General features: G+C 32.6%; 1 protein-coding gene across 10 annotated transcripts in view; it reads left to right on the forward strand.

The window, feature by feature from the left end:
- HIPK3 (homeodomain interacting protein kinase 3) overlaps positions 1–25,761 on the forward strand; it is a 93,950-nt gene that overhangs the window by 40,475 nt on the left and 27,714 nt on the right. For all 10 annotated transcript variants that reach the window (XM_031942346.1, XM_031942351.1, XM_031942350.1 and 7 more), the window contains exon 3: positions 25,002–25,125. In XM_031942346.1, the coding sequence (XP_031798206.1) occupies positions 25,002–25,125 (124 nt within the window). The remainder of the gene's footprint in view (positions 1–25,001; positions 25,126–25,761) is intronic.

The raw sequence follows: 25,761 nt of genomic DNA on the forward strand, positions 1-25,761 counted from the left end.
GTTGGGGGGTTTCTTATTTGATCATTGCATTGTTCTTATGTGAAAGGCAGAACTGATAGTCTGACAGTTGAGAATCCTGAGGTTTTTTTTTTTTTTTGCATACATTTAAAAATTATTTTTAAAATTATAGCTTTTTATTTACAAGATATATGCATAGGTAATTTTTCAGCATTGACAGTTGCAAATCCTTTTGTTAAAACTTTTTCCCTCCTTCCCCCCACCCCTTCCCCCAGATGGCAGGTTGACTAATACATGTTAAATATGTTAAAGTTTAAGTTAAATACAATATATGTATACATGTCCAAACAGTTAATTTGCTGTATAAAAAGAGTCAGACTTTGAAATAGTGTATAATTAGCCTGTGAAGGAAATCAAAAAATGCAGGCAGACAAAAATAGAGGGATTGGGAATTCTATGTAGTGGTTCATAGTCATCTCCCAGAGTTCTTTCCCTGGGTGTAGCTGGTTCAGTTCATTACTGCTCTATTGGAACTAATTTGGTTGATCTCATTGTTGAAGTTGGCCAGGTCCATCAGAATTGATCATCACATCGTATTGTTGTTGAAGTATATAATGATCTCCTGGCCCTGCTCATTTCACTCAGCATCAGTTCAAGTAAGTCTCTTCAGTCCTTTTTGAAATCATCCTGTTGGTCATTTTTTACCGAACAATAATATTCCATAATATTCATATACCACAATTTATTCAGCCATTCTCCAATTGATGGGCATCCACTCAGTTTCCAGTTTCTAGCCACTACAAAGAGGGCTGCCACAAACATTCGTGCACATACAGGTTCCTTTCCCTTCTTTAAGATTTCTTTGGGATATAAGCCCAGTAGTAACAATGCTGGGTCAAAAGGTATGCACAATTTGATAACTTTTTGAGCATAGTGCCAAATTGCTCTCCAAAATGGTTGGATGTATTCATAGTTCCACCAACAATGTATCATCATTGTCCCAGTTTTCCCACATCCCCTCCAGCATTCCTCATTATCTTTCCCTGTCATTCTAGCCAGTCTGACAGGTGTGTAGTGGTATCTCAGAGTTGTCTTAATTTGCATTTCTCTGATTAATAATGACTTGGAGCATCTTTTCATATGGCTAGAAATAGTTTCAATTTCTTTGTCTGAGAATTGTCTGGAGAATCCTGTGTCTTGATCAGGTTAATGACTTGTTCAGAGCCATCTGGAGGCCACACCCAGATTTCAGATCTCTTAAGCCTAAATGTGAAGTTATTTTCCACTTTTCCCTTCCCTTGTACTAAATTGTTGGAAATGAGCTTTGTTTTGTGATGTTAGACTCAGAGAACTGCTGTTACTATATCCTTGCAAATAATTTTTTTTTTTAAGATTTCAAGCTAATTATTATATCTGGTCAGGTGATCCTTTTTCTCTCTAGTACAAAGAGTTTGTTAGCCATTTTGTTGAGTTTTTCCTGTTTATGATGACATTCATTTACATTCATTCAGCATACAATTTTTGCGTGTATATACATACATATATATATATATAATGTGTTTTTATGTATATATTATATACATTATAGATAACATAATGGTCTGTTAGGCACAGGGGAAAAAGTTTGAAAAAGAATAAAAATTGGATCTTGTTCATAGTTATGTGGATGAAAAAGAAGGGAATGCATATCTTTTAAATTTTAAATGAAGTAATGTTTCGTGTTGAAAATATTTGAGGAATATTTATTAAAATACTACCTTTAATGTTAAATATCTGAAGTGTTGACTCAGCCTTTCAAAAGAAAGTGAGTGACATAATGAAAAAAAATTTGCCCTTTAGAAGGCATTTTTACATGTTTAATTTACATTGTAGAAACTTTAAAACAATACTAAATATAATTTTTGTTCTTGTTAATTGTGCACTTGCCTTATTTTTGCATTCTCAATGTTTCTCTTCTTCCCAAATTGATTATTTTAGCTATCAATTCATTTAGATAAATCATTGACTATCTCTAAAAGTTGGTATTGGCTTTGTACCTTTAAATTAAAAGGATAGTAGATTATAAATAAATAAGTTTGGCAGGAGAGGATAAATATTCTAACTGCATGCCAAAATTCCAGTCATGATTTTTTTTTCCTCCTCATGTTTAAAAAAGGTGTATATGTAATTTTAAAAATCTAAATAAATTATATCAGTGCAATTCATTTTTAAATAAAAAGAATATTAAAAATATTAATGAATCCTTTGGCAGTATTTTGTAAGGTATTCTCTATTCAGTAGGTTTTTTTAAATGGCAAAGGAGTGAGCACTTAAATCATCATTTGATCTTTTATTTCTTTTAAGCTATCAGGATCTCTTTTGATGAAAACGATCAAATCTTTTTTTTATTGGCTCCCATGACCAATTTCCAGGAGTTGTTAGGTTTGTTTGCTTTAAACATCTTTAAAACATTTTAATATACTGTAACCCTTTTATTGTATACTAGAAGCATATTAACACCAGAAGCTTTTGTTACAAAGCTTCAACTTCTATAACTAATTTTAGATCATTTGAGATTTATTTTTGTTGGTCTTTAGCACAAGATGAAATCTTTTAAGTTAGATGCAGTGGTAAAAAACCTTTTTTCTTGTCTAGTTTGGACAGAATATCGGATAATAATATTGGGTTAGAATATTAAAATATTATTTATTAATTCCAGCAAAATATTAAATTGTGCTTATATTCATCTTCTTTATTAGCAAGAATAATTGCTGACTTTTACGAAGTTTTTTCCCAGTATATTAAGAGCTCTTAGGGAGAATCATGAAATAGACAAACCATTAACATGAGAGCTAATATAGTGCGTAAATCACTTGTTTAAAATCATAGTACTATTAAGTACATAAAAAAGCATTGTTATTGTCTGGGTTTTCTGAAGAAGTTTCTACTTTGTTGATGAAGCATGACTTCATTTAGTTAGCCCAGCACAGGCAAATTAAGCAAATACTAAAGTCATGCTTATGCTGGCTTTTGGATTCATGCTCTGTATTCTTGATATATGTAAAATTGCCTCAGAATGAGATTCTTTTAATACTTTAGTGATTAAATCTCCTTTAGTAGAATCCAAAGAATAATATGCCATATTCTAATTTTGTTTGGGAATTCTGTTAGAGAAGTCTTAAAGTCCCTTTCAGCTTTAAATTCTATTGTTCTAATATATTAAGTGCCTTTTTACTTTTATAATTTTACATAAATGTGGGATTTGTAATTTCAGAGGTACATATTCTGTTAACAATATAGCTACTTTTTTTCAGTTCAAACAGTTCTTAAATGTTTTTCTTCTTACTATTTAACATCCTCTGTAGTGACTCTTCTTTTGCCTTCTCAGATCCTTTCCCCCATCTCTAATTTTATATAAAGTTAAAGCAGTGGAGTTGTTTTAGAGAACATTAAAAAAATTTCATAGATAATATTTTTCTTTATCTTAGTCATTGTTGGGAGAAAAAATCAAGTTAATGACTCAATTGAATTTAAGAGTACATATAAGGAGGCTTAAATTCAAATCGGATTCTGCTACTGACTGACTCATTGTATGTAACTTTGAACAGGCTACTTCACTTCCCTATTACTAGGTTTACTCATTGGTTAAAAGCAGATAATTCTCACTCATCTTCCTTGAATGAGTGATGTTAAGAGTATAAAGCCACATCATATCTAAATACCAAATAAAGATGGTGTGAAAAATACTTTTAAAGGCTTACTAGCATAATGATAATGTGGTAATTGTGTAATTTTTAACTATAAAGTATGCTACAAATACAAGGCTTAAAATCAGCTTCTGATTATGAGTCCAGAATTGTTATGCCTATTAAGTTATTTATTTGCAGAAGGAGAAAACCTTAATTTTTTTTATTGATTTACATTCATATAAATTCTTTTTGTGAAATAATTAAAAACACTTTTAATTTTTTATTCATTTGTCTTTCTATAAAAGTGACATTTGTCCATGCTTAAGTATGAAATTCTAATATGATGGTAAAATTTTATGTTTATGCTAAAGAGCAAGTCCCAACACTTATACCTCTGTGTTTTTGACTTTTCAACAATTTTAATTGAGAATGGAATTCAGTTCCCAAGATGCTATTAATTGGAGTAAGTCTTAGTATGGAATAGGGCCAATTCAGTGGCAGTAAATAATTCAGATGTCAGCTAGTATAACAAGGTTGTATTACTTAAGAGAGAGAATGTAATATGTGTTCAACTTTTGTGATAAAAAAGAATGGAATGTTAAGAATTAATAAAAGCTAAATTTTTCTCTTGACTATAATAAGTGTACTACATTTTACAAAATAATCATATGAGCATCCTTAGTCTTATATTATTTTTAAATCCTTTCACTTTAAAAGGTCAAAATACATTTGAAAAAGAGAATATAGATACAATACAGATATTTTTCCATATAAATTCTTCTTCTGAGACAAATATAAATTTGTTAGTTAAAAATAAATATATCTATTGTAGAAGAGCATCTTGAGTGACAGAAAAATTGGTACTCAAAACCATATGTCATGGTGTGTGTTTGTGTGTGTATTTAGTGTTATAGCCAGTTTACTTATCTATAGTGGTTGTTTATTATGGGAATCAGAACTAGAACTTGGGTCTCTTATAGAAAGATCTGTAGACACAGTTTATATACAGTGGAAAAGGACATAGATTGGTTGAAATTACTTAGGTTTGTATAGGCCAAATCTATTTGGTATTTTTAAATTTATCTTTGGTACATTTTGTTATGTCACACAAACTGAAACATCTCTCTCAAAATACATTCTCCAAAAATACTTAAGGAAAATCACTCAATATAGTGATTATAATTGATGGCAATTTTAATTTTTTACTTTGGAGTTTTTGGTAGCAAAATTGCCCATTGTATATGAATGGGAGATCAATTCATTCTTTGTATTTGTATTCCTGTAGCATTAACATAGGAAAGTGGTGGTCACTTAATATTTGTATATTGATTATTTCAGAGTCTGAATATGATAAAATTTTCTTTTATTAATACAATTAGACTTAAACTTCCAAGACATTATTTGTAGTTAAGGATTGTTATGAGGAGAAAATGGGTTATGTTTTATACATATGCAAAACATTTATGTATATACCTATTATATTCACACATACATCTAAAATAATGTTAATGATTGACAATATAATGTAGATTTCTGTCTTTTGATTAAATCTTTTTAAATTTTGACTTTGAGATTAATGATTACTACTCATATTTTTTTTTTTCCTAATGAATTCTACTTCTAGTGTTGTTACTGTGCTTGTGTATATGTTTCCTATTACTGCTAACTTTTCCATTTTTCTTTTATGCCATAACTTGTCTTGCTTTTACTTATCTCCCCTTCACTCCCCACTCCAAGGGCCCTTCTGTTATCCTTTTCCCCTATTTTCCCCCCTCTTTTTTATTTCATTCCCATTAATCTACACCCCTTATCCCACTCCCATTAATATATATATCTTTCTATATCCATCTTATTCTTTCCCTCCCTCTCTTCTTTATAAATTTTGAAGGGTTTTATATCCTTTTGGAACTATATGTATTGTTCCCTCTTTAACCCATTCCCAAGGTGAGTAAGATTTCAGAATTACCAGCCCTTCTCCTCCATTTAATTCCTCTGTATTATTCTTGCTCTCATATCTCATTTATATAATATAATTACTGGTTTTTTTTTTTTTTTTTTTTTTGCCTTTTTCTACTTAGTTTTGCTTTTTAGAATCACATCATACTCAGATCTTCCCTATCTTTCTTTTGAACTACACAATTACTAATGGCATTTGGTTTACATTTCCATATATAAGACATAAACATTTTGTTCTTACTGAGTCCCTTGAAATTTGTCTTTGATGTTGACTCTCTTATATCAGATTTCCTATTAAGTTTAAGTTTGTTTTCCACAAAATCCAGGAAATCTGGCAGTTCATTTGAAACTTAACAGTAATGTTCCTTGTAGGAAACCTTGTAGGTTTTCCTTGTAGAATCTGTTTAAGATGGTGATTTGTGGATTCTTTTCAATTTCTACTTTCCCCTCTTGTTCCAATACATGAGGAAAATTTTCTTTAATTAATTCTTGTATAGTATCCAGATTCTTTTTTTGGTCATAGCTTTCAGATAATTCAATTATTCTTATTTTCTCTTCTTGATCTATTCTCTAGATTTGTTGTTTTTCTTATGAGATATCTCACTTCGATTATACCAAACTGAAAGGTTTTTGTACAAACAAAACTAATGCAGACAAGATTAGAAGGGAAGCAATAAACTGGGAAAATATTTTTACAGTCAAAGGTTCTGATAAAGGCCTCATTTCCAAAATATATAGAGAATTAACTCTAATTTATAAAAAATCAAGCCATTCTCCAATTGAAAAATGGTCAAAGGATATGAACAGACAATTCTCAGATGAAGAAATTGAAACTATTTCTAGTCATATGAAAAGATGCTCCAAGTCATTATTAATCAGAGAAATGCAAATTAAGACAACTCTAAGATACCACTACACACCTGTCAGATTGGCTAAGATGACAGGAAAAATAATGATGATTGTTGGAGGGATGTGGGAAAACTGGGACATTGATGCATTGTTGGTGGAGTTGTGAACGAATCCAACCATTTTGGAGAGTAGTTTGGAACTATGCTCAAAAAGTTATCAAACTGTGCATACCCTTTGATCCAGCAGTGTTACTACTGGGATTATATCCCAAAGAGATTATAAAGAAGGGAAAGGGACCTGTATGTGCACGAATGTTTGTGGCAGGCCTTTTTATAGTGGCTAGAAACTGGAAACTGAATGGATGTCCATCAATTGGAGAATGGCTGAATAAATTGTGGTATATGAAAATTATGGAATATTACTGTTCTGTAAGAAATGACCAACAGGATGATTTCAGAAAGGCCTGGAGAGACTTACACGAACTGATGCTGAGTGAAATGAGCAGGACCAGGAGATCATTATATACTTCAACAACAATACTAGATGATGACCAGTTCTGATGGATCAGGCCATCCTCAGCAACGAGATCAACCAAATCATTTCTAATGGAGCAGTAATGAACTGAACTAGCTATACCCAGAAAAAGAACTCTGGGAGATGACTAAAAACCATTACATTGAATTCCCAATCCCTATATTTATGCACACCTGCATTTTTGATTTCCTTCACAAGCTAATTGTACAATAATTCAGAGTCTGATTCTTTTTGTACAGCAAAATAATGTTTTGTCATGTATACTTATTGTGTATCTAAGTTATATTTTAATATATTTAACATCTACTGGTCATCCTGCCATTTAGGGGAGGAGGTGGGGGGGTAAGAGGTGAAAAATTGGAACAAGAGGTTTGGCAATTGTTAATGCTGTAAAGTTACCCATGTATATATCCTGTAAATAAAAGGCTATTAAATAAAAAAAAAAAAAAAAAAAAAAGGGAAAAGGAAACCAGAGAGATTAAGTCACATTAGTGATGAAAATTTGAACTCAGGTCTTTTGATCATAATATATAACATAATATAATATGATATAATATATGATATGATATAATTTGATATGATATTATATAATATAAACAAAGCATAATATAATATAATAATTCTACTAAAAAAAAGAGATATCTCACATTCTCTTCTAATTTTTTATTCTTTGTATTTTGTTTTATTATTTCTTATAACTAATAACTCTTAACTTCATTGGCTTTCCCGTGCCCAGTTGTGATTTTCAAAGATTTGTTCCCTCCTCCACTTCCTCCTTCTGTCCCTCCCTTGGCTCCCTCCTTCTGTACCTTCCCTCCATCTCTTCCTCCTTCCTTTCTCTACTTTCTTCCCCTCCCTCCTTTCTTTCCCTCCCTTTTTCTTCTTCCTCTTTCTTTCCTTCTTTTCCCTCCCTGTCTCATTTCTTCCTTCTTTCCCTTCCTTCTTTCCTTCCCTCCTTTTGGTAGTGATGGGTGCCTTTTTCAGTTCTCTGGCTTGGAACCCAAAATTAAGAACTTCAGGCTCCTGCAAATGCCCACTGTCAGCAGCTTCCCTACTCCATTGCTTCTGTACTTATAGAGGAAGGGGAGAAATAGGGGTGTTGCTGATTCCTTCTTGTGCAGATTGCATGTCTGCAGCACTGCTGAGTCTGACATTCTTTATCAGCAGAGGTTCCCTCAATCTTCACAGATTCCGACCTCTTGACTCCCCACATTGTCTGGGAAGTGAAAGTTCCTGTGGCTGGAGCTGAAGTTACTTCTCAACCCAGCTAAACCCAGGGCCCTCCACTTGTTGTTTCAATGGAACTTGCCTGGAGATGTTGACACATAACAGAGGTCAAACCTCTGCCCTGGTATCTTTTTAGGGAGTCTTCTCATGTTTTCCTAGGATAACCACTGTTTTTCCCCAACTCTATTTGTTTTTATTTGCCCTGTTTGCCTTAAAGTGCAGTTTTATCTTGTATGTGGGGAGAGCTTGGAATAGTTTAATGAAATGTTGTTACATGAATGTGCTGAATATAATCAATAATTTTATAAATTTTTATTTCAGTGACTTTATATTATAATAACTCTTGCAAAGAAATATCTCTGGTTTCTAATATGTCTTGAAAGTATAATGTGCTCTCATAACAAGATAGTTAGAACTAACAATTACAGTAAAGGTCTTTGGTTTTATCAGCTGAAGAAATCCCAGTGTGGAAACTTCTGGCCCAATGAAGGTAGACCCCAATTATTCTGCTTTGTAGTTCATCCTGCTGAGCTGTCTGAGACACACAAAAAATAAGTTACTTGTTCACAGGGTCACATAAGTATACAAATCCAAGACTGGATTTGGATCCACATCTAGCTCTCATCCAATATACAGCAGAATGTTGGTCTCTAGGAAGCATTAATAATTTTAAAATCAGCTATTTGATAGACAAGTCTTCATTTTAGAATCACTTAAATCATAGACTTTTAGAACTAGAAGGGATTTTAAAAATGTAGTTTCATCATTTCATTAAATGAGTAAGAAGAACTGTTCTCTTATATGTATATATTATGTGTATTATATATATATTTATTATATATTATACATATAATGTACATTATATGTATAAAATACTTAAAATATAGTAAGAAAATTTTATGGGAATAGAAATGAATACAAAAAGCATTATGGTAAGGGCCAGAATAATGTATAATCACATGACTGCAACAGTCCAAAAGAAGTAAACATTACTTCCAAAGAAGGAATTCAAGAAGATTTACTTAATGGAGAAAAGAAGGTAGTCTTTGTGGAATTAGAAAGAATAAATAGTGTAAGAAAAGTGACATCATAACTGTTGAACATGTATATATATATATTGTATGTAACTTACACTTTAACATATTTAACATGTATTGGTCAACCTGCCATCTTGAGGAAGGGGTGGGGGAAAGGAGAGAAAAAGTTGGAACAAAAGGATTTGCAACTGTCAATGCTGAAAAATTACCCACACATATATCTTGTAAATAAAAAGCTATAATAAAAAAAAAAAAGAAAAAAGTGATATCATGGGAAGTAATGCTGAATCTGTTCAGAGAATGACTGACAAGTAGTTTGTTTGTCTATATAGTGTAGGATAATGTAGGAGCCTGCTGAGAAAGGGAGCTTTGGGACAGTTTGTCAGGGGTGTTGGTGCTAGCCTAAAGAACCTGAATGTGAATTGGTAAGTCTTGAGACTATGGAATGAAAGTTTAATTTGACCGATGTTCAGGGTGGATTGATGGAAGGGGCCATGGCAAGCAGTTGAAAAGAGTGTAGTTTGAGATAGTGGGAAACTGTTGGATTTGGACTCAAAGGGTCTCTGGCTTTGAAACCAACTACTTCAGTGCCCAAATGAAATGGGCAAGATATTTCACTATTATGGGGCCTTAGTTTCCTCATCTGTGAAATTAGTGGATTGGATTAGATCCCAACTCCTTATGGGGTCTCATAACTGAATGTGGGAGTCACAATATTATGATTCATTGTCATTAAATGTTTGATTTGAATACCTATTTATGTACCTATATACCTGGGGTCACATAAAAATTTCTCAGGTGAAAAGAAGTCATGAATGGAAAAAAATTAGGAAGTCTTGGATTTGGTAACAAGGAGTTCTTTTTAGCTCTAAATTTTTGATCTTCTATAGTATCCCAGAGAGTGACTTGCTTTAGGAGATATCCTGGGATTTGGACCTCAGAAAGCTCTTTTTTTTTTTTTCCAGCCCTATGCTTTATCTACAGGATGAAAACATCCTGTTTCATTTCATTTTGGAAATGTAAAACATTGATAATGGGATTTCATATCTCTTTTTTTGAAAAAAATATTAGTAAATTCATTCTCTGTATTTGTGAACAGCTGTTTTCCAAAATAATGTTTTCTGACAACTGGTGTGGGCTGATTTGTTGACTTTCATGTTTTATCATATTTGGGTTTTAATAGCATTTATTTATTCAAGTGTCATAAATGTAAAAGAGAGAAATAGAACTCGAGGAAATTATACTCAATGAAGGTTAATATCACCTGTTAGGCTGCTCTTTAAATTCAACAGATATTTTTGTGAATTGATGCCTGTGATTTTATTTCACTGTATACTTAGTTTCCTTCTTTTGGGGGGGTGGCAGAGTCTGAAAAAAAATGTCCAGTGGTTTTGAGCTCTGATGTTAATTGAAGTTCTGAACATAGATGTCTTCCTTTGACATCTTCAGCAGCACTTCTCTCTCTTCACAAGGCCAAACAAGAGTAGTTGGAGAGATCCATATATGTTAGCTTTTGTCATTTACTTGGAGCCAACAGGTTTTAATTAAATAGAGTTTGTAGTCTTTCATAAGGACCTTGGGCAAGCCACTATACCTCTTTCAGCCTCCAAATTCACATGGAATAACAATGATGCTAATTGGATTGAGAAAATCAAAAGAGAGTATTTTAAATGCTTTGCAACCCTCAATTATATCAGCTATTTTTCCCCCTTCACTATAGCTAGTTCTATCACAAAGTATTTGGCAGTGGTAGATTTATTGTCTTTTATTGTAGATAAAATGCAGTTAATAATGCTATTTATAAAAATTTATAATAAATAATTCAGACTCTCCATTCCCTATTTTAGAGAAATATTTTCTAGCCATTAGTAGCTTATATCTGTTTAAATTGTTATTTTTTCTAACTTTTCTGATTTTGGTTAAAATTTGCATGTTGGTATATAATGTTAGATTTATGCCTTTCTAAGTTTTTTCCTCTTTTCCCTTGACATATTTGTTAGGTTTTCTTTTTTTTTTTTTTGGGTGGGGGGGTATTTGTTATAGGGGAGAGAGGGAATAGTTAACAATCTCTACTATTTTCTGTTAATTTTTAGTTTGGATCACTCCCCAGCTTATGTAACAGATAACATAATAGTGAAGTAAGTGTGTGTGTTTTAATATTATAATATAGGTAATCTGTGGCTAAAACTGTATTTTAAAAAATATCAAGTCTGAGGAATATATATTGATTATATTTCAAAATGTAACTGAAAATACTAGAAGAAATTTTAAAAATAACCCCCAAAATAAATCAACTGAAATTCCGAGAATTATTATATTTATATAGTGTACATGAAAAACATTTTGTTGTTATACAATGATATGATTGCTATTTTTGGTTGAGGTGATGTTTGAGAAAGATTTCCTGTTTCATTAAAAAAAAAGAAATTATATAACACTTTTATTGATTTATTACATGCCCTAGAATATTGCAAAGCACAAACAGAAAGTGTGCTAAATAGTACAAGCTTTGATGATTAGCAACTAGTTAACTCATCTTTTGTGAAATCCAATGTTTCTTAAACTATTATACAATTTGAAGTTGGTTATCTAGTCCAATTCATATATGACCAAGAGTCCTTGTCACATACCAGAAAAGTTACTAACCCTTTGACCCAATGCTGCTATTTTGAGGATTAGATGCCAAAGAAACCAAAGAAAGAGGAAAAGGACCCATATACACCAAAATGTTTACCGCAGTTTTTTTCCATACCAGCCCCAAATTAGAAACTGAGACTATTAGTGAATGTGTAAATACATTCTGATATCTGTACATAATGAAACATTGTGATTTAAGGAACAGTTTCAGGTGAAATTGGGAAGGACCGCTGTGAATTGACACAGAGCTAATTGAACAGAATAATTTTATACAGTGACAACATAGTGGAGAAAGACATCTTTGAAAGACTGTTTCTGCATATAATGCAATGACATGTGTATACATCTGCATATCTTTCTGTATTTGTATGTATACATGTATATATATATATATATATATATATATATATATATATTCATTTTTGTAAGACTTTGTATTCCAAATTTTTCTCCCTTCTCACACCAAGACAGCAAGTAATTTGATATAGGTTAACTATGTGCAATCTTGTTAAACATATTTCCATATTTGTCATGTTGTGCAAGAAAAATCAAACCAAAAAGGAAAAAACCACGAATAAGAAAAAAAAAAGCAAACATACAACAATAACAACAACAACAAAAAGGTGAAAATACTATGCTTTGATCCATGGTCTCCATAATTCTTTCTCTAGATGCAGATGGCATTTTCCATCCCAAGTTTATTGGAATTGCCTTGAATCACCACGTTGTTGAAAAGAGCTAAGTCTATCAGAGATGATCATTCCATAATCTTATTACTGTGTACAGTATTCTCTTGGTTCTGCTCACTTCACTCAGCATCAGTTCATGTAAGTCTTTCCAGGATTTTCTGAAATCAGCCTGCTAATCATTTCTTATAGAAAATAATATTCCATTACATTCATATACCACAACTTTTTCAGCCATTCCCCAATTGATGGACATTTCTGGTTCCTTGCCACTACAAAGAAGGCTGCTAGAAACATTTTTGCACATGTGGGCCTTTTTCCCTTTTATGATTTCTTTGGGATACAGATCCAGTAGTGATTGTGTTGAATCAAAGGGTATGCACAGTTTGGGCATAGTTCCAAATTGCTCTCCAGAATGGTTGGGTCATTTCACAGCTCCATCAACAATGTATTAATATCCCAGTTTTTACATTATCTCCTCGAAAATTTTTCATTATCTGTTCCTGTCATCTTAACCAATTTGAGAGGTATGAGGTAGTACCTCAGAGTTGGACAGACATGTATTTTTGTGCATGGCCAGTGTGGGAATTTGTTTTACTAATCTATGCATGATTATGACTGAGGTGGGTTAAAGAGGAAGTAGTGGGAAAGAAAGATTATAAAACTAAAAATAAATGAGTTTATTCATTTTTTATTTTTGCATTTTTTTAAAAGGAAAATCACTTTAACAACAGTGTTGAGAAACAAATTGGAGTAGGGAGATATTTGAGTGGAGGAGACAAATCTAGTAGTCCAGATGAAAATATTTGAAAAACTGAAAAATATATGCTGATGCAAATATACATAGTAGTGACTAACCAGCATGATCTCATAAAATCAAGGGATCTATGGGAATAGCCTTTATGAAGGATTTGTAGAAAGACATAGGTAAGAAAAGTACTCATTCAAGACAATATCTGACACCTAGGGGGTACTTAAGTAAATGTTAGTTGACTTTAAAACACTTATTACTACCATTAGAAGGTTAGGAATATCATTGAAGTCACAGAGCATTCACAGTATTGAAATAAACTAAATGACAATGTAGATTAAATTCTTTTTCTCAAGGAGTGGCATTTAAGATGAACAAAAAACATTTATTTTTAACTTTAACAATTTATTTTTCTATTTAAATTTTGTATAGCTAAAAAAAAAATAACACTTTTAAAATCTTTTAAATTATAGGTAGACTGGGCCTTTGTGGGAATATGCCTACCCTTATTATGGTTTTTATAGGAAAGTAAATTTCTGAGTTCTAAACATTTGACTTAAGTGAGAGAGCCAAAATTTGATCCATTTTTCCTTGACTTAAAGTCAATATGGTTAGCAGTATGGTTCATATTTGAAATTGGTTTTCATTTGACTTCATTTTGGTAAGTTAGAGCTGAGGAAAAAGTTAGTAGGCTTAAAAAGGAAAGATAATTTTAGATATGAAATGATCTGAGGAAGGCATATGTGTATGCAATATCGCCTATTAGGGTCACTTATTGAGATGTCTTCCTACCTTAGAATGTTTATTACATATAAGACTCACTCTTGAAGTGAGAAGGCTGATAGTAAGTGAAGTGATTAGAACCAAGAAAACATTGTGCATAGTAATAAGATTTTGTGATGATCAATTGTGATGGACTTGACTCTTTTCAACAATGAGGTGATTCAAGGAAATTCCAATAGACTTGTGATGGAAAGAACCATCTGCATCCAGAAAGAGAACTATGGAAATTGAAGGTAGATCAAAGCATGGTATTTTCACTTTTTATTGTTGTTGTTGTTTGCTTAATTTTTTCTCATTTTTTTCTTTCACCTTTTGATCTGTTTTTTCATGCACAGCATGAAGAATATGGAAACATGCTTAGAAGAATTGCACTTATTTAACCTATATTGGATTGCTTGCTGTCTATGGGAGGATAGAAGGGAGAAGGGAGGAAAATAATTTGGAAAACAATTTTTGCAAAGGTGAATGTTGAAAACTATCTTTGCATGTATTTCGAAAAATAAAAAACTATTTAAAAAAAACCCTTTACTCCTGCTCATTGGGTGACATGTTCTGATTATATGTTCTGATCTTAACTGACATGAATTCAGAGTTGATGGTTTAAAAATCTGAAAGGTTAAAAAAAAATCTGCTATCAATTTGTGAAGATAAATAACTTTTAATTCTGAGCTTGACTTCCTCCCTCCCTCCCTCAAATAATGTTGCCTTGAGGAAGAAATATATTTTTAGTCTCCTATTTCTATTCACTTTAGTCAACAAGTTTTGAAGTTCTTAAATAAATAATGTTACCTTGTAGTATATAAAGCCTTTCTTCTATCAAATGCTTCAGGACCTTGCATTTTATTTTGAAACTCTTGTAATATTGTTTTATAAGTTACACATAAGTTTTATAATGACAGGGACTATTTTATCCCAACTTAGTATTTTAAGTATTATGCAGTATTCCCCAACTTAAATGGTTAACTTTTTGAGAACTGTTAAAACAACTCTAACCGCTCTATTTTTGGGGCAAATTATGTAAATTCTGGTTGGCTTAAACTGTTGATACTTTTTCCTGCTTTAGATTCTTTAGAAGAATTTAGAAGAATCCTTTAGATTCTTCTTCATGTGAAACTCTACTCTCTTAATGAAACATCTATTTTATCAAGTACAGTGCTACACAATAAGCAGTTAATTAATGTTGATTTGATTTGGTCATTGTCTTTGAATGGTATTTACTACAAAATAGAGAAGTCTTTAGCCACTATTACTCTGATCATTTCCTACAACTTAGTTGTCATCCTTTACTTTTTACTTTCTTACCCCTAAAATGAGGTGGTAGGCTATATGCAAGGAGGACTAATTTCTTTGGTGTGAGGGCTGCTTTCCACCTTTGGTGTTCATCCTATTCACCCAGCCTTCACCTGTGACAACAAGAAACTGTGACATGCACAATGGCGATACCCTGGCAAACCTTTTCAGTAGTTTGGATAAAACAGGTTGAGGGTAACCAAGGGGTCTCAAACTCTTCAATAAGTTGGGAGGATTCTATCCCAATCTTTTGAAGGTTTTTTGCTAATGGAAGATTGCAATTTGTTCTGATCATCATGAAGATGGCTGAAACAGGTGCTGTGGAACATTTGGGGCCAGTTCACTGTCCCTCAGACTGTTGGAGGGCCGGACTATAGTAAAAACAAAAACTTTGTTTTCTGGGCCTTTAAATAAAGAAACTTCATAGCCCTGGGTGAGGGGGATAAATGTCCTTAGCTGCTGCATCTAGCCCGCGGGCTGTAGTTTGAGGACCCCTGATTTAAAGCTTGATTAGACATGGGAAACACTAAGATCTTAGTCTGGGAGTATCAAAGACTTTTGTCTTTCCATTGATCTTTGATAACTATAGAAAATGAGGCTGACAACTTTGTATAGCTTTGCCTCACTTATATCCAGTTTATGCATGAATTAGAAGACATCAGCCTTAGCATTTTATCATTTTTACCTACCTCGAAATCCTTTGGCAACAGGCAAAACAACAGGTACAGATGTCCTGTGAGCTGTAGTAACAACCTACAGTCCAAGGTTGGATACAGGTGACCCAAGCCATAGGGTTGTCTTCTCACTGAAGTGAAGCAGCAATGTGATGTAGAAGCCTCCAGGTGTCTGAGAAGCTCTTTTGAAGGACTACATTGCTCACCACCTGGCATGAATAAGGAGCTAGAAAAGGTGACTTAAAAATTGTCTGCTTGTCCAACTCTGGCTTGCTTACTGCCCCAGAGAGGAATAATCTACCCTGTGGTCAAAACACACAAAAAGATACAAAAACTTTTGCAAAGATGATTTCCGGTAATCATTGGCACATGGAATGTGTACTTGCCTATGGACAACACAAAATCCAATACCTGGAAGATGAGCAGATGTTAATTGTGAGAGTTCTTAGCAGGTATCCCATTCACATAGCAGCCCTGAGTGAAATAAGACTAGCAAATGAAGGCCTTACTGGAATTGGAACTAGATACCTGTTTTTCTAGAATGACTGTAATGAAGGGAAGTGCTGTGATAGGTTTTTCAGGAACTGAGTGTGGATCACAACATAGTATTTTCATTCTTTTTGTTGTTGTTTGCTTACATTTTGTTTTCTTTCTCATTTTTTTCTTTTTGATCTGATTGTTCTTGTGTAGCATAATTGTGGAAATAGGTGTAGAAAAATTGCACATGTTTAATATATATTAGATTACTTGCTGTTTAAGAGAGGAGGTGGGGGAAGGGAGGGAAAAATTGGAATACAAGGTTTTGCAAAGGTCAATGTTGAAAATTATCTGTGCATATGTTTTGAAAATATAAAGCTTTAGTAATAATGATAAAAGGCATTGTTTTAACTCTATTCAAAAGTAAAGTACAAGTGAAGCTTAGAGAGTTGCAGGATTCTTGGCTCAGTAAGAAGATAGGTGAAATCAGTTTTATGCTGATAGTAACAATCCAAAGTGCTTTTATCATATTGTGAAGACTGTTTATGGGCCAAAGACCTATGTTACATTCTCAACTACTCAGTGCTTATGGAGTCGCATTTATTAGTGATAAGAGCCTGATCCTAGAAAGATAGGCTGAACACTTCTATGGTGTTCTCAAGAGAGTATCATCAATCAATGCCAAAGTTATTGACTGTTTACCTCAGGTTGAAGTCAATCCCTTTCTAGTCAAATTTTCAACTGAAGAAGAAATTTTGAATAATATTGGGCTTCTCTCCTGTGATAAAGTATCTGGTTCTGATTCTATTCCAGCTGAGATTTACAAGATGGAGGGGGAAAGGTCTAGTACTTATACAAAAGCTGATTGAAATTTTCTGCACTATATGACAAAGGGAATTTATCTCCCAGGAATTCAGGGATCTCCTATCATCCATCTCTATAAAGGTAAAGGAAATAGATTGTCCTGTGACAATTGCAGTTGGAGGAGGAGAGGTCCTTCTCTCTCAGTCATGGCTGGCAAGTTTCTTGCTAGTGCCCTTCTTAATAGACTGATCCTTCACTTGGAAGATTGTCATCTACCTGGAAGCCAGTGTGGCTTCAGAAAAGGTCTAGGAATGGTCATTTTGGTGTTTGCTGCACAACTTTGAGAGAGATTCGAGGAGCAGAACAGATGTCTGTACATAAGGTTTATAGATCTTTGATACTTTCAGTCACAAGGGCTTGTCGAAAATGGTTAGAATTTGGTTGCCCAGAGAAATTCTTCAGTATTGTGCATCAGTTTCACTGGCATGCTTGCACCGTTTTAGATAATATGATGCTCTTGTGTATTCCCATTTACCAGTGGAGTAAAGCAGGGCTATGTGCTTGCCCCCATGCTTTTTAGCATAATATTTTTAGTAATATTGTTAGATGTTTTCAGCAAGAATGAGATTGGCATGAAGGTCAGCTACTGTGCTGACAAATTATTTTTTTTTCTCAGTAATATTTTTCCAAATACATGTAAAGATGGGTTCCAACATTCAAAGGCTATAAGAAGCGACATTTATTTTTGTAAAACTTGGTGATCCAAATTTTTCTCCTTTTCTCTCTTACCTTCTTCCTGCCTTACTTCCCCTATCCAAAGACAGCAATGTGATATAGGTTAAATATGTGCACTCCTCTTAAATATATTTCCAAATTTGTGATATTGTACAAGAGAAATAAGACCAAAAGTAAGAAAAATTATGAGAAAGAAAAATCAAGCATACAAACAAACAAAAAAAGGTGAAAATACTATGCTTTGATCCACATTAAGTCTTTATAGTTTTCTCTCTGGATGCAGATGGTATTTTCCATCTTAAGTCTATTGGAATTGACAATAAATTATTTAACCTGAAAATGCTACAAGTTAAGCCTAAAATCAAAGGGTTGTTCTGAGATGGATATCTACTCAGTGCGGCCTCTGAGGTTGAGCTGCAACAAAGCATTCATCAATTCTCTGTGGCTTGTACTAATTTTGACCAAACAACTAACACCAAGAGAAAAGAAATTATCCACCAACTAGCACCATAACATCCATGCATGGAACAATTAGTTACATTAAATGAAGAAATATTGACTGTTGTGGATAAGTTTATTTACCTTGGAAGTATACTTTCCAGGGATCTCCACATAGGTGATTAGGTTGACACATGCATTGCCAGAGCTTAGTGTTTAGGATGCTTTGAGGGAGAGGAGAGGTATTAGACTGTCTACCAGACTGAAGGTCCACAGAACTGTTGTTCTGCCTTCTTTGTTGTAAACCTGGATTTATGCTATTGTCATGTCAGGAAATGGAATTGGTTCCATTGGAATTGTTTTAGGAAGATTGTGAAAATCGCCTGGAAACATAAGTCACCAGAAACTTGAAGCTCTTTCTTGAACTAGATTGCCAAGCATTCAAACTCTGCTGCAGAGAGCAACATTGATGGGCTGTCCACATTGTTGGAATGACAAGTACATGTTTGCCTAAAGGCTATTTTATGGAGAACCCGGCACAAGTCCTCACCTGGAGGATATAAGAAGTGACAAAAAGACACTCCCAATGTCTCTCTGGAGATCTTTGGAATCGATTGTAAGGCACAGGGCTGTCCAGCATGGCACTCCTACATTAAAGAAAGCGTTGTGCTCTGTGAGCAAACAGAATTGTAGCAGCTCAAAAGAGTTGTGAGATGCTCATGTTTAGGTAGCTCCACTTCAAATGTTCATGTGAACTGGTTGTGCCTGATCTGTGGTGGAACCTTCTGAGCTCATCTGGATCTGATCAGCCTCAGTCAGACACTGGACCTTGACCCTGACACAGTGATGTCATTTTGGCCTAAAGGACAGAACACTAGCCAGTCTTCAATATCCAATCAGTTGGCAAGTGTTGGTGATTCCATCCTGGATTGTTGCAGTACATTTTTGACAATGGCCACTTAGCTATTCGTCTCATAACACATTACATTTCTTAACTCAACATTTTTACCAGATGTACTTCATCCCTGTAATTTTCTCCTCATTTTTGTCTCCTATCTTCCCTTCAGGTGTTAGCCAAAAGCCTTTGTCAAACCTCATTAATGCTAGTGCCTTCCCTCTGATATTAATTCCAAGTTTATCTTGTATCTTGTTTGTATGTAGTTTGGTCTCTTCCTTGAGAACATGGACTATCTGACTTTTTTGTATCCCCCAGTGCTTAACATATCAACATAGTAAATGTTTAATAAATATTTTTTACTTGATTTACTTGAGTAAAATTGCAATCTTGGCATTATATACTTTCAAAATAGGTGGTTTTAACCAAAGGATATCAAAGCAGGGACATTATATTTAATGTAAAACAACAGCAATCAAACTTTATAAAGAAATGTTTGTTATGGAAGGATTTAATTAAAATGTCAAATGAAGCTTGTAAAATCAGTACATTTACTCTTTTTATTATACCTGGCTAGATGTAAAATTAAAATATGTATCTACTAAAGAGAAAGGAAAAGAAAATACATCAGTATTATAAATAATCTATCAATGGCAGAACTTCAATCCAACTAATGTGTAACTTTGGGAAATGTTATTAAAATTTTGATTTGCAGATTGATATGTTTAAAGAATTATATAATATTAAGAGCATGCTAAAACAGCTTAATGTTTTAATAATATGTATTTAGAAACTACTTGATGGCATTTAGTAATGCTGCAATTTCAGCCTGTCATTTTGATTAACCTAGAAATGTGAAAACTAATCAGAATTTGTGCAAAAAAAAAAAAAAGAAAAATTCACAGATTGTCTTGTGCTATACTATAGAGCTAGCTTAAATAATCCCATTTTAAAAAAAGTGAATATAATTTTGATTAGATAATGGTTAGTTTTATGCAAATTTCTGTGCTGCTTTAGATTTCCTGTCACTCAGTAACATTTTTATACTTTAAAAATTGAAATCATGATTATGTTTGTTGGTTTGGTAACGAACACTTGATTGACTGGCTCTTGTTGTATACTATATATAGGGCACCTTACCTTTTTGTTTTTAGTTTTATTGATTCCTTTTAAATTCATTTTCATTTTTTAACCTGAACTTAAACACCAAATAAAAGCATTCCAAATACTAAATTCCAAAAGTAGAAATAGAAACTGTGAATTTCTATTATTTAATTTTTCTTTCTATAGTAAATTGAACCTGCAATTTTCAAAGCTGTCCTGTTTGGATTTCCATACTTCCAATTTCTTTCTCCAGTAAGTCTTCTCTTATAATAAAAAAGTTAAAAAGAAAAAACTTGATAAACTTAACAGATTGACCATGTCTGTAACAGCATATGTAACATTCCTTACCCATTCTGTGTACATACCCTCTCACCTATCAGATGATAGTATACCAGAGTAAAATTGCCTGCTTCATGTGTCGCTTAAGGATTCTCCTTAAAAGATGAATAAATACTTGTTAATGTTAGGGAAGAAATTATTGTTCTGATATGGGGTGGACTCAATGGAAATGCAGGGTTTCTTTCCAATTCAAAAATTTTGTAAAGATGAAAGCATTGTAAAGTTTACTTCTGTGGACTTTCTCTTTGACTATGAAAATTTGGATAATGTAAATTCCTTCCCCTATCTCCCTTATCTGTTCTTCTTGACTCAAGGCTTAGTACTCTGTCTACTTTACCATCTAGTTAATTGCCCTTCTGAAAAACAGTTTAGTAAACTGTGTATTAATTGCTTCTACTTAAGACCTCCTATGGGATCATTAAAGTAACAGGGATAACCTGGAGTTTTCAGAGGTGGTGCATTGGAGCTCTTAGAGCTCTGGAAGGTCCTACCAAGTGAGAATATTTTAAATATAGTTCCAATGATAGATGGTTTAATTCCTATCATCTGAGAATTTATTTATCTAAATTAGTAGAGTTTCATTATAATGTTGGTCACAGGATGATATATACACATAAAAATTATATTTTTAACAAAGCAATTTATCAAGATCATATACATCAAGGCATGGAGGAGGTTGCTATTTGCTTTAATGCAAGGAATATTATTAACAAATAAATCGTAAATCCATTTAAAAATGAAGTGCAAATAAGATATTGTTAGTTTCAGTTGCAAAAGCTACTGAGGAAGAAAGGTCTACTTTTTTGTACTTTGACTTTTTTCCTTTTTTAAAGAACATTGCTGTTCCAGGAAAGCTCTAGGGCTCTGATAATTTAGAAGAGAGAACAGCTTAGAGTGAGGAGACTGGTAGAAAACTTGTTATGCTTATTCAAAGGATTACAGTTAACCCCCTTGCCTTTAGGAGGTAACAGGAATCTATGCTGACATAAATTGTGTCTTTACCTTTTGACTCAGCAATACCACGACTAAAACTGTATCCCAAAAAGATCAAAGAAAAAGGAAAAGGATCCATATGTTCAAAAATACATTTAGTAGCTCTTTTTGTTGTGGCAGAGAATTGGAAATTGAAGACATCCTACAATTTGGGAATGGCTGAATAAGTTGTAGTATGATTGTAATGGAATACTATTGAGCTGTAGAAGAAGTAATCAGGCTGATTTCAGAAAAAACTTGCAAAGAGTTATGTGACCTCAAGCAAAATGAAATGAGCAGAACCAGGAGAGTATTGTACAAAGGAACAATAATATTGTACAATCATTAACTGTGACTGAGTTAGCTATTATCAGCAATACACTGATCCAAGACAGTTCTGAAGGTCTTATGATAAAAAATGTTATCTGCCTCCATAGAAAGAATTAATGGTGTCTGATTGCAGATTTAAGCATAATTTTTCACTTTATTTTTCTTACCTTTTTTTTCAACATGACTAATATGGAAATATGTTTTGCATGATTGAAAACAGCAACAGCAACAAAAAATCCAAAACATGATTCTGAACTACATAAGCTTTTGTATACTGTTAAAGGAATACATCAGACAAAAGGTTAAGAACTTCTGCAGTAAAAGTTTTATAAAAATAATTTAACATTACTTCATTCTGAAGGTACTTGTAACTCTTAAAGTATTTCAAGTTAACTAATGAATATCCATTATCATCATACTGTGCATCATAACAGAGCATTCATTTTTGTAAAATATCAGATAATAAGAGAATTGACAAAAAATTCATCTTGGGAATTGCTTTTACCTGGGGGGATATCGTAACTTGTTTTTGGTAGAAAGATTGTTTATTTTGTAGTGGAAAAAAAAGTACTTAAGTCTGAAATTCCTTGGTGACTAACATTCTAAAAGAAGAGTATTTAATAGACTATTGACACTAACATTGTCATTGGGTGTTCTTAAGTAGTACAGGAATGGTTGGTGTGGTTATGATTATAGATAATCAAAGGGCTAAAAGACATTATTTTAACCATTTTGATAAGTTTTCTAAACTATGTACTTTCTAGCCTTTTAAAATTTAATTGTTTTCAAATTAATGATCATTCACAGTTATCATGACTACTCATTATTTTACTGTGTTCTAAGAGAAAATTTTCCTTTTTTCTTTTTATCAATTTTTAATTATCATTTATTTTTCTAACTACTTAGTTACTGATCCTAAAGGTTTTATTTCCCTCTCCTCCAGTTTTTCTATTTATATAATTAGTTTGGTTTTTTGAGAAAGCAGGATTTTTTTAGATTTTTTTTCTCTTGTAGTAGTATTTTATTTTCCCAAATACAAAGATAGTTTTCAACATTCACTTTTGCAAAACCCTGTGTTCCAAATTTTTCTCCTTCCTTCTCCTCCCCTCAAGACAGCAGGCAGTCTGATATAGGTTAAACATGTATGATTCTTCTAAACATATTTCCATATTTGTCATACTGTGCAAGAAAAATCAGATCAAAAAGGAAAAAAGGACAAGAAAGGGGAAAAAAAAGCAAAAAACCATCACTACCACCAAAAAAAAAAAAAGGTAAAAATACTATACTTTGATCCATATTCAGTGTCCATAGTTCTTTCTCTTGATGCAGATGGTACTTTGCCTTCACAAATCTATTATCAAAAAGAGCTAAGTCCATCACAGTTGATCATCACAGAATCTAGTTGTTATTGTGGACAATATTCTATTAACTCTATTAGTTCATGTAAGTCTTTCCAGGCTTTTCTGAATTTAGAATTCTTTTTTTGAATTGAAAAGGAAAAAAAAAGCTTGCTCATCATTTCTTATAGAAATATTATAGAAATAATATTCCATTACATTCAATTTCCATAATTTATTCATTCATTTCTCAAATAATGGTATTCACTCAATTTCTAGTTCCTTGACACTACGAAAAGGGCTGTTATAAACATTTTTGCCCATGTGGGTCCTTTTTTCTTCTTTTATGATCTTTTTGGGATACAGACTCAGTAGAAACACTGCTGGATCAAAACTGCAGTTTTATAGCCTTTTGCATATAGTTCCAAATTGCTCTCCAGGATAGTTGGATCAGTTCACAACAGTTCACAACCAACAATGCATTAGTGTCCCAGTTTTCTCACACTTATCATTATCTTTTCCTGTCATCTTAGCCAACCTGAGAGGCATGAAGTGGTATCCCAGAGTTGTCTTAATTTTTCATTTCTCTAATCAATAGTGATTTAGAGCATTTTTTTTTATATGACTAGAAATACCTTTAATTTCTCCTGAAAATTGCTTGTTTTTATTCTTTGACCATTTATCAATTGGGGAATGACTTGTATTCTTATAAATTTGAATCATTTATATATTTTAGAAATGAGGCCTTTATTAGAAACACTGACTATAAATTTTTTCCCCCTGGTTTCTGCTTTCCTTCTAATACTTGGCTGCATTGGTTTTGTTTGTGCAAAAATTTTTAATTTGTTTTAATCAAAATTTTCTATTTTGCATTTCATATTCTCTAATTCTTCTTTGGCCATACATTTTTCCCTTCTTCATAGGCCTGAGAGGTAGACTATCATTCTCCTTATCTTCTTATAGTATCACCCTTTATGTCTAAATAATGAACTCATTTTAACCTTATCTTGATATAGAGTTTAAGATGTTGGTCAATTCTTTTTAAAATCTGCTATGATTTGGGGAGCTAAGTAAATTTTAAAAATTAAATATGAAGATTAGAATTGCAGGGTCTTTGACAAATATTTTGGAGTATCAGAATCCCTTTTATTTGGCTTTAGGAGTGTCTAGGGAATTTTGGCACAAATGGCATATTAATGCAAAGAGAGTCTATGATTTGACATTTAGATGTACAAAAGCTCTTATTAGAGTGTAAGAGAATCTCAAACTATGAAGGTGAAAGACCATATTTATCATTTTTTTATTTTTACTGGTGCAATTGGGGTTAAGTGACTTGCTCAGTGTCACACATTCAGGAAGTGTTAAGTGTCTGAGACCATATATCACTTTTTAAATAGAAAGAGATAAAACATTTTTTCATCTCAGAATATATTTTACTTAAAACCATATTAAAGAAATAAAACTTTATCATTATGATTTTAATTTAGTATGTTCATCATTGTACATTGTTTTTCTTTCAGAGCTCCAGAGATCATATTGGGGTTGCCATTTTGTGAAGCCATAGACATGTGGTCGCTGGGTTGTGTGATTGCTGAATTATTCCTTGGATGGCCATTATACCCAGGAGCACTGGAGTATGACCAGGTAGTGGAACTGTTATGATAATTGCTAACAAAGTTGAATATAAAATGTAAAATGCTATATAAGCCTACTCCTTATTGTCAGACATGGTTTATGTACTGGTGGGTTTTACCAAATATCTTTTTTTCTTCTTTTTAAACCATATCTATTATGGCATAGTTCCCAGAATAAATTAAAAAAAAAAAAAAATATATATATATATATATATATATATATATATATATATATTCCATTTGAATATATTTCTTCCACATTAAGGGGATAAAGCAGGATTCCAAAAATTTTTCCAGAAAAAAAAGCCTAATCCTTCGTGTACATTTTAACTATGGGAGTCTTTTAAAAATAAATCAGTAAAATCTAAGAATTAGAAAACTAAGATAATAAAATTTTATGTGCTAATGTTTTGGAAATTCATATTGATAATGCTGAAACATCTTCATGGACAAAGTTATTAAAGTTTAAGCCTTGAAGTCAACATTAAAACTTTTGTTTTTTTAACCTCAGCTGAAGCATAATATATTCTTCTTTAGTCCCTTACCCTTATTCTGTGTGTTTCTCTGCTTCAGGTATGTTTCTAGTAAACAATATATTGTGCTATTCTGGTTTTTAATCCATTCTGCTATCCTCTTACGTTTTATG

This window comes from Sarcophilus harrisii, chromosome 6, assembly GCF_902635505.1.
Source record: "Sarcophilus harrisii chromosome 6, mSarHar1.11, whole genome shotgun sequence".
Taxonomy (NCBI): Eukaryota; Metazoa; Chordata; class Mammalia; order Dasyuromorphia; family Dasyuridae; genus Sarcophilus; species Sarcophilus harrisii.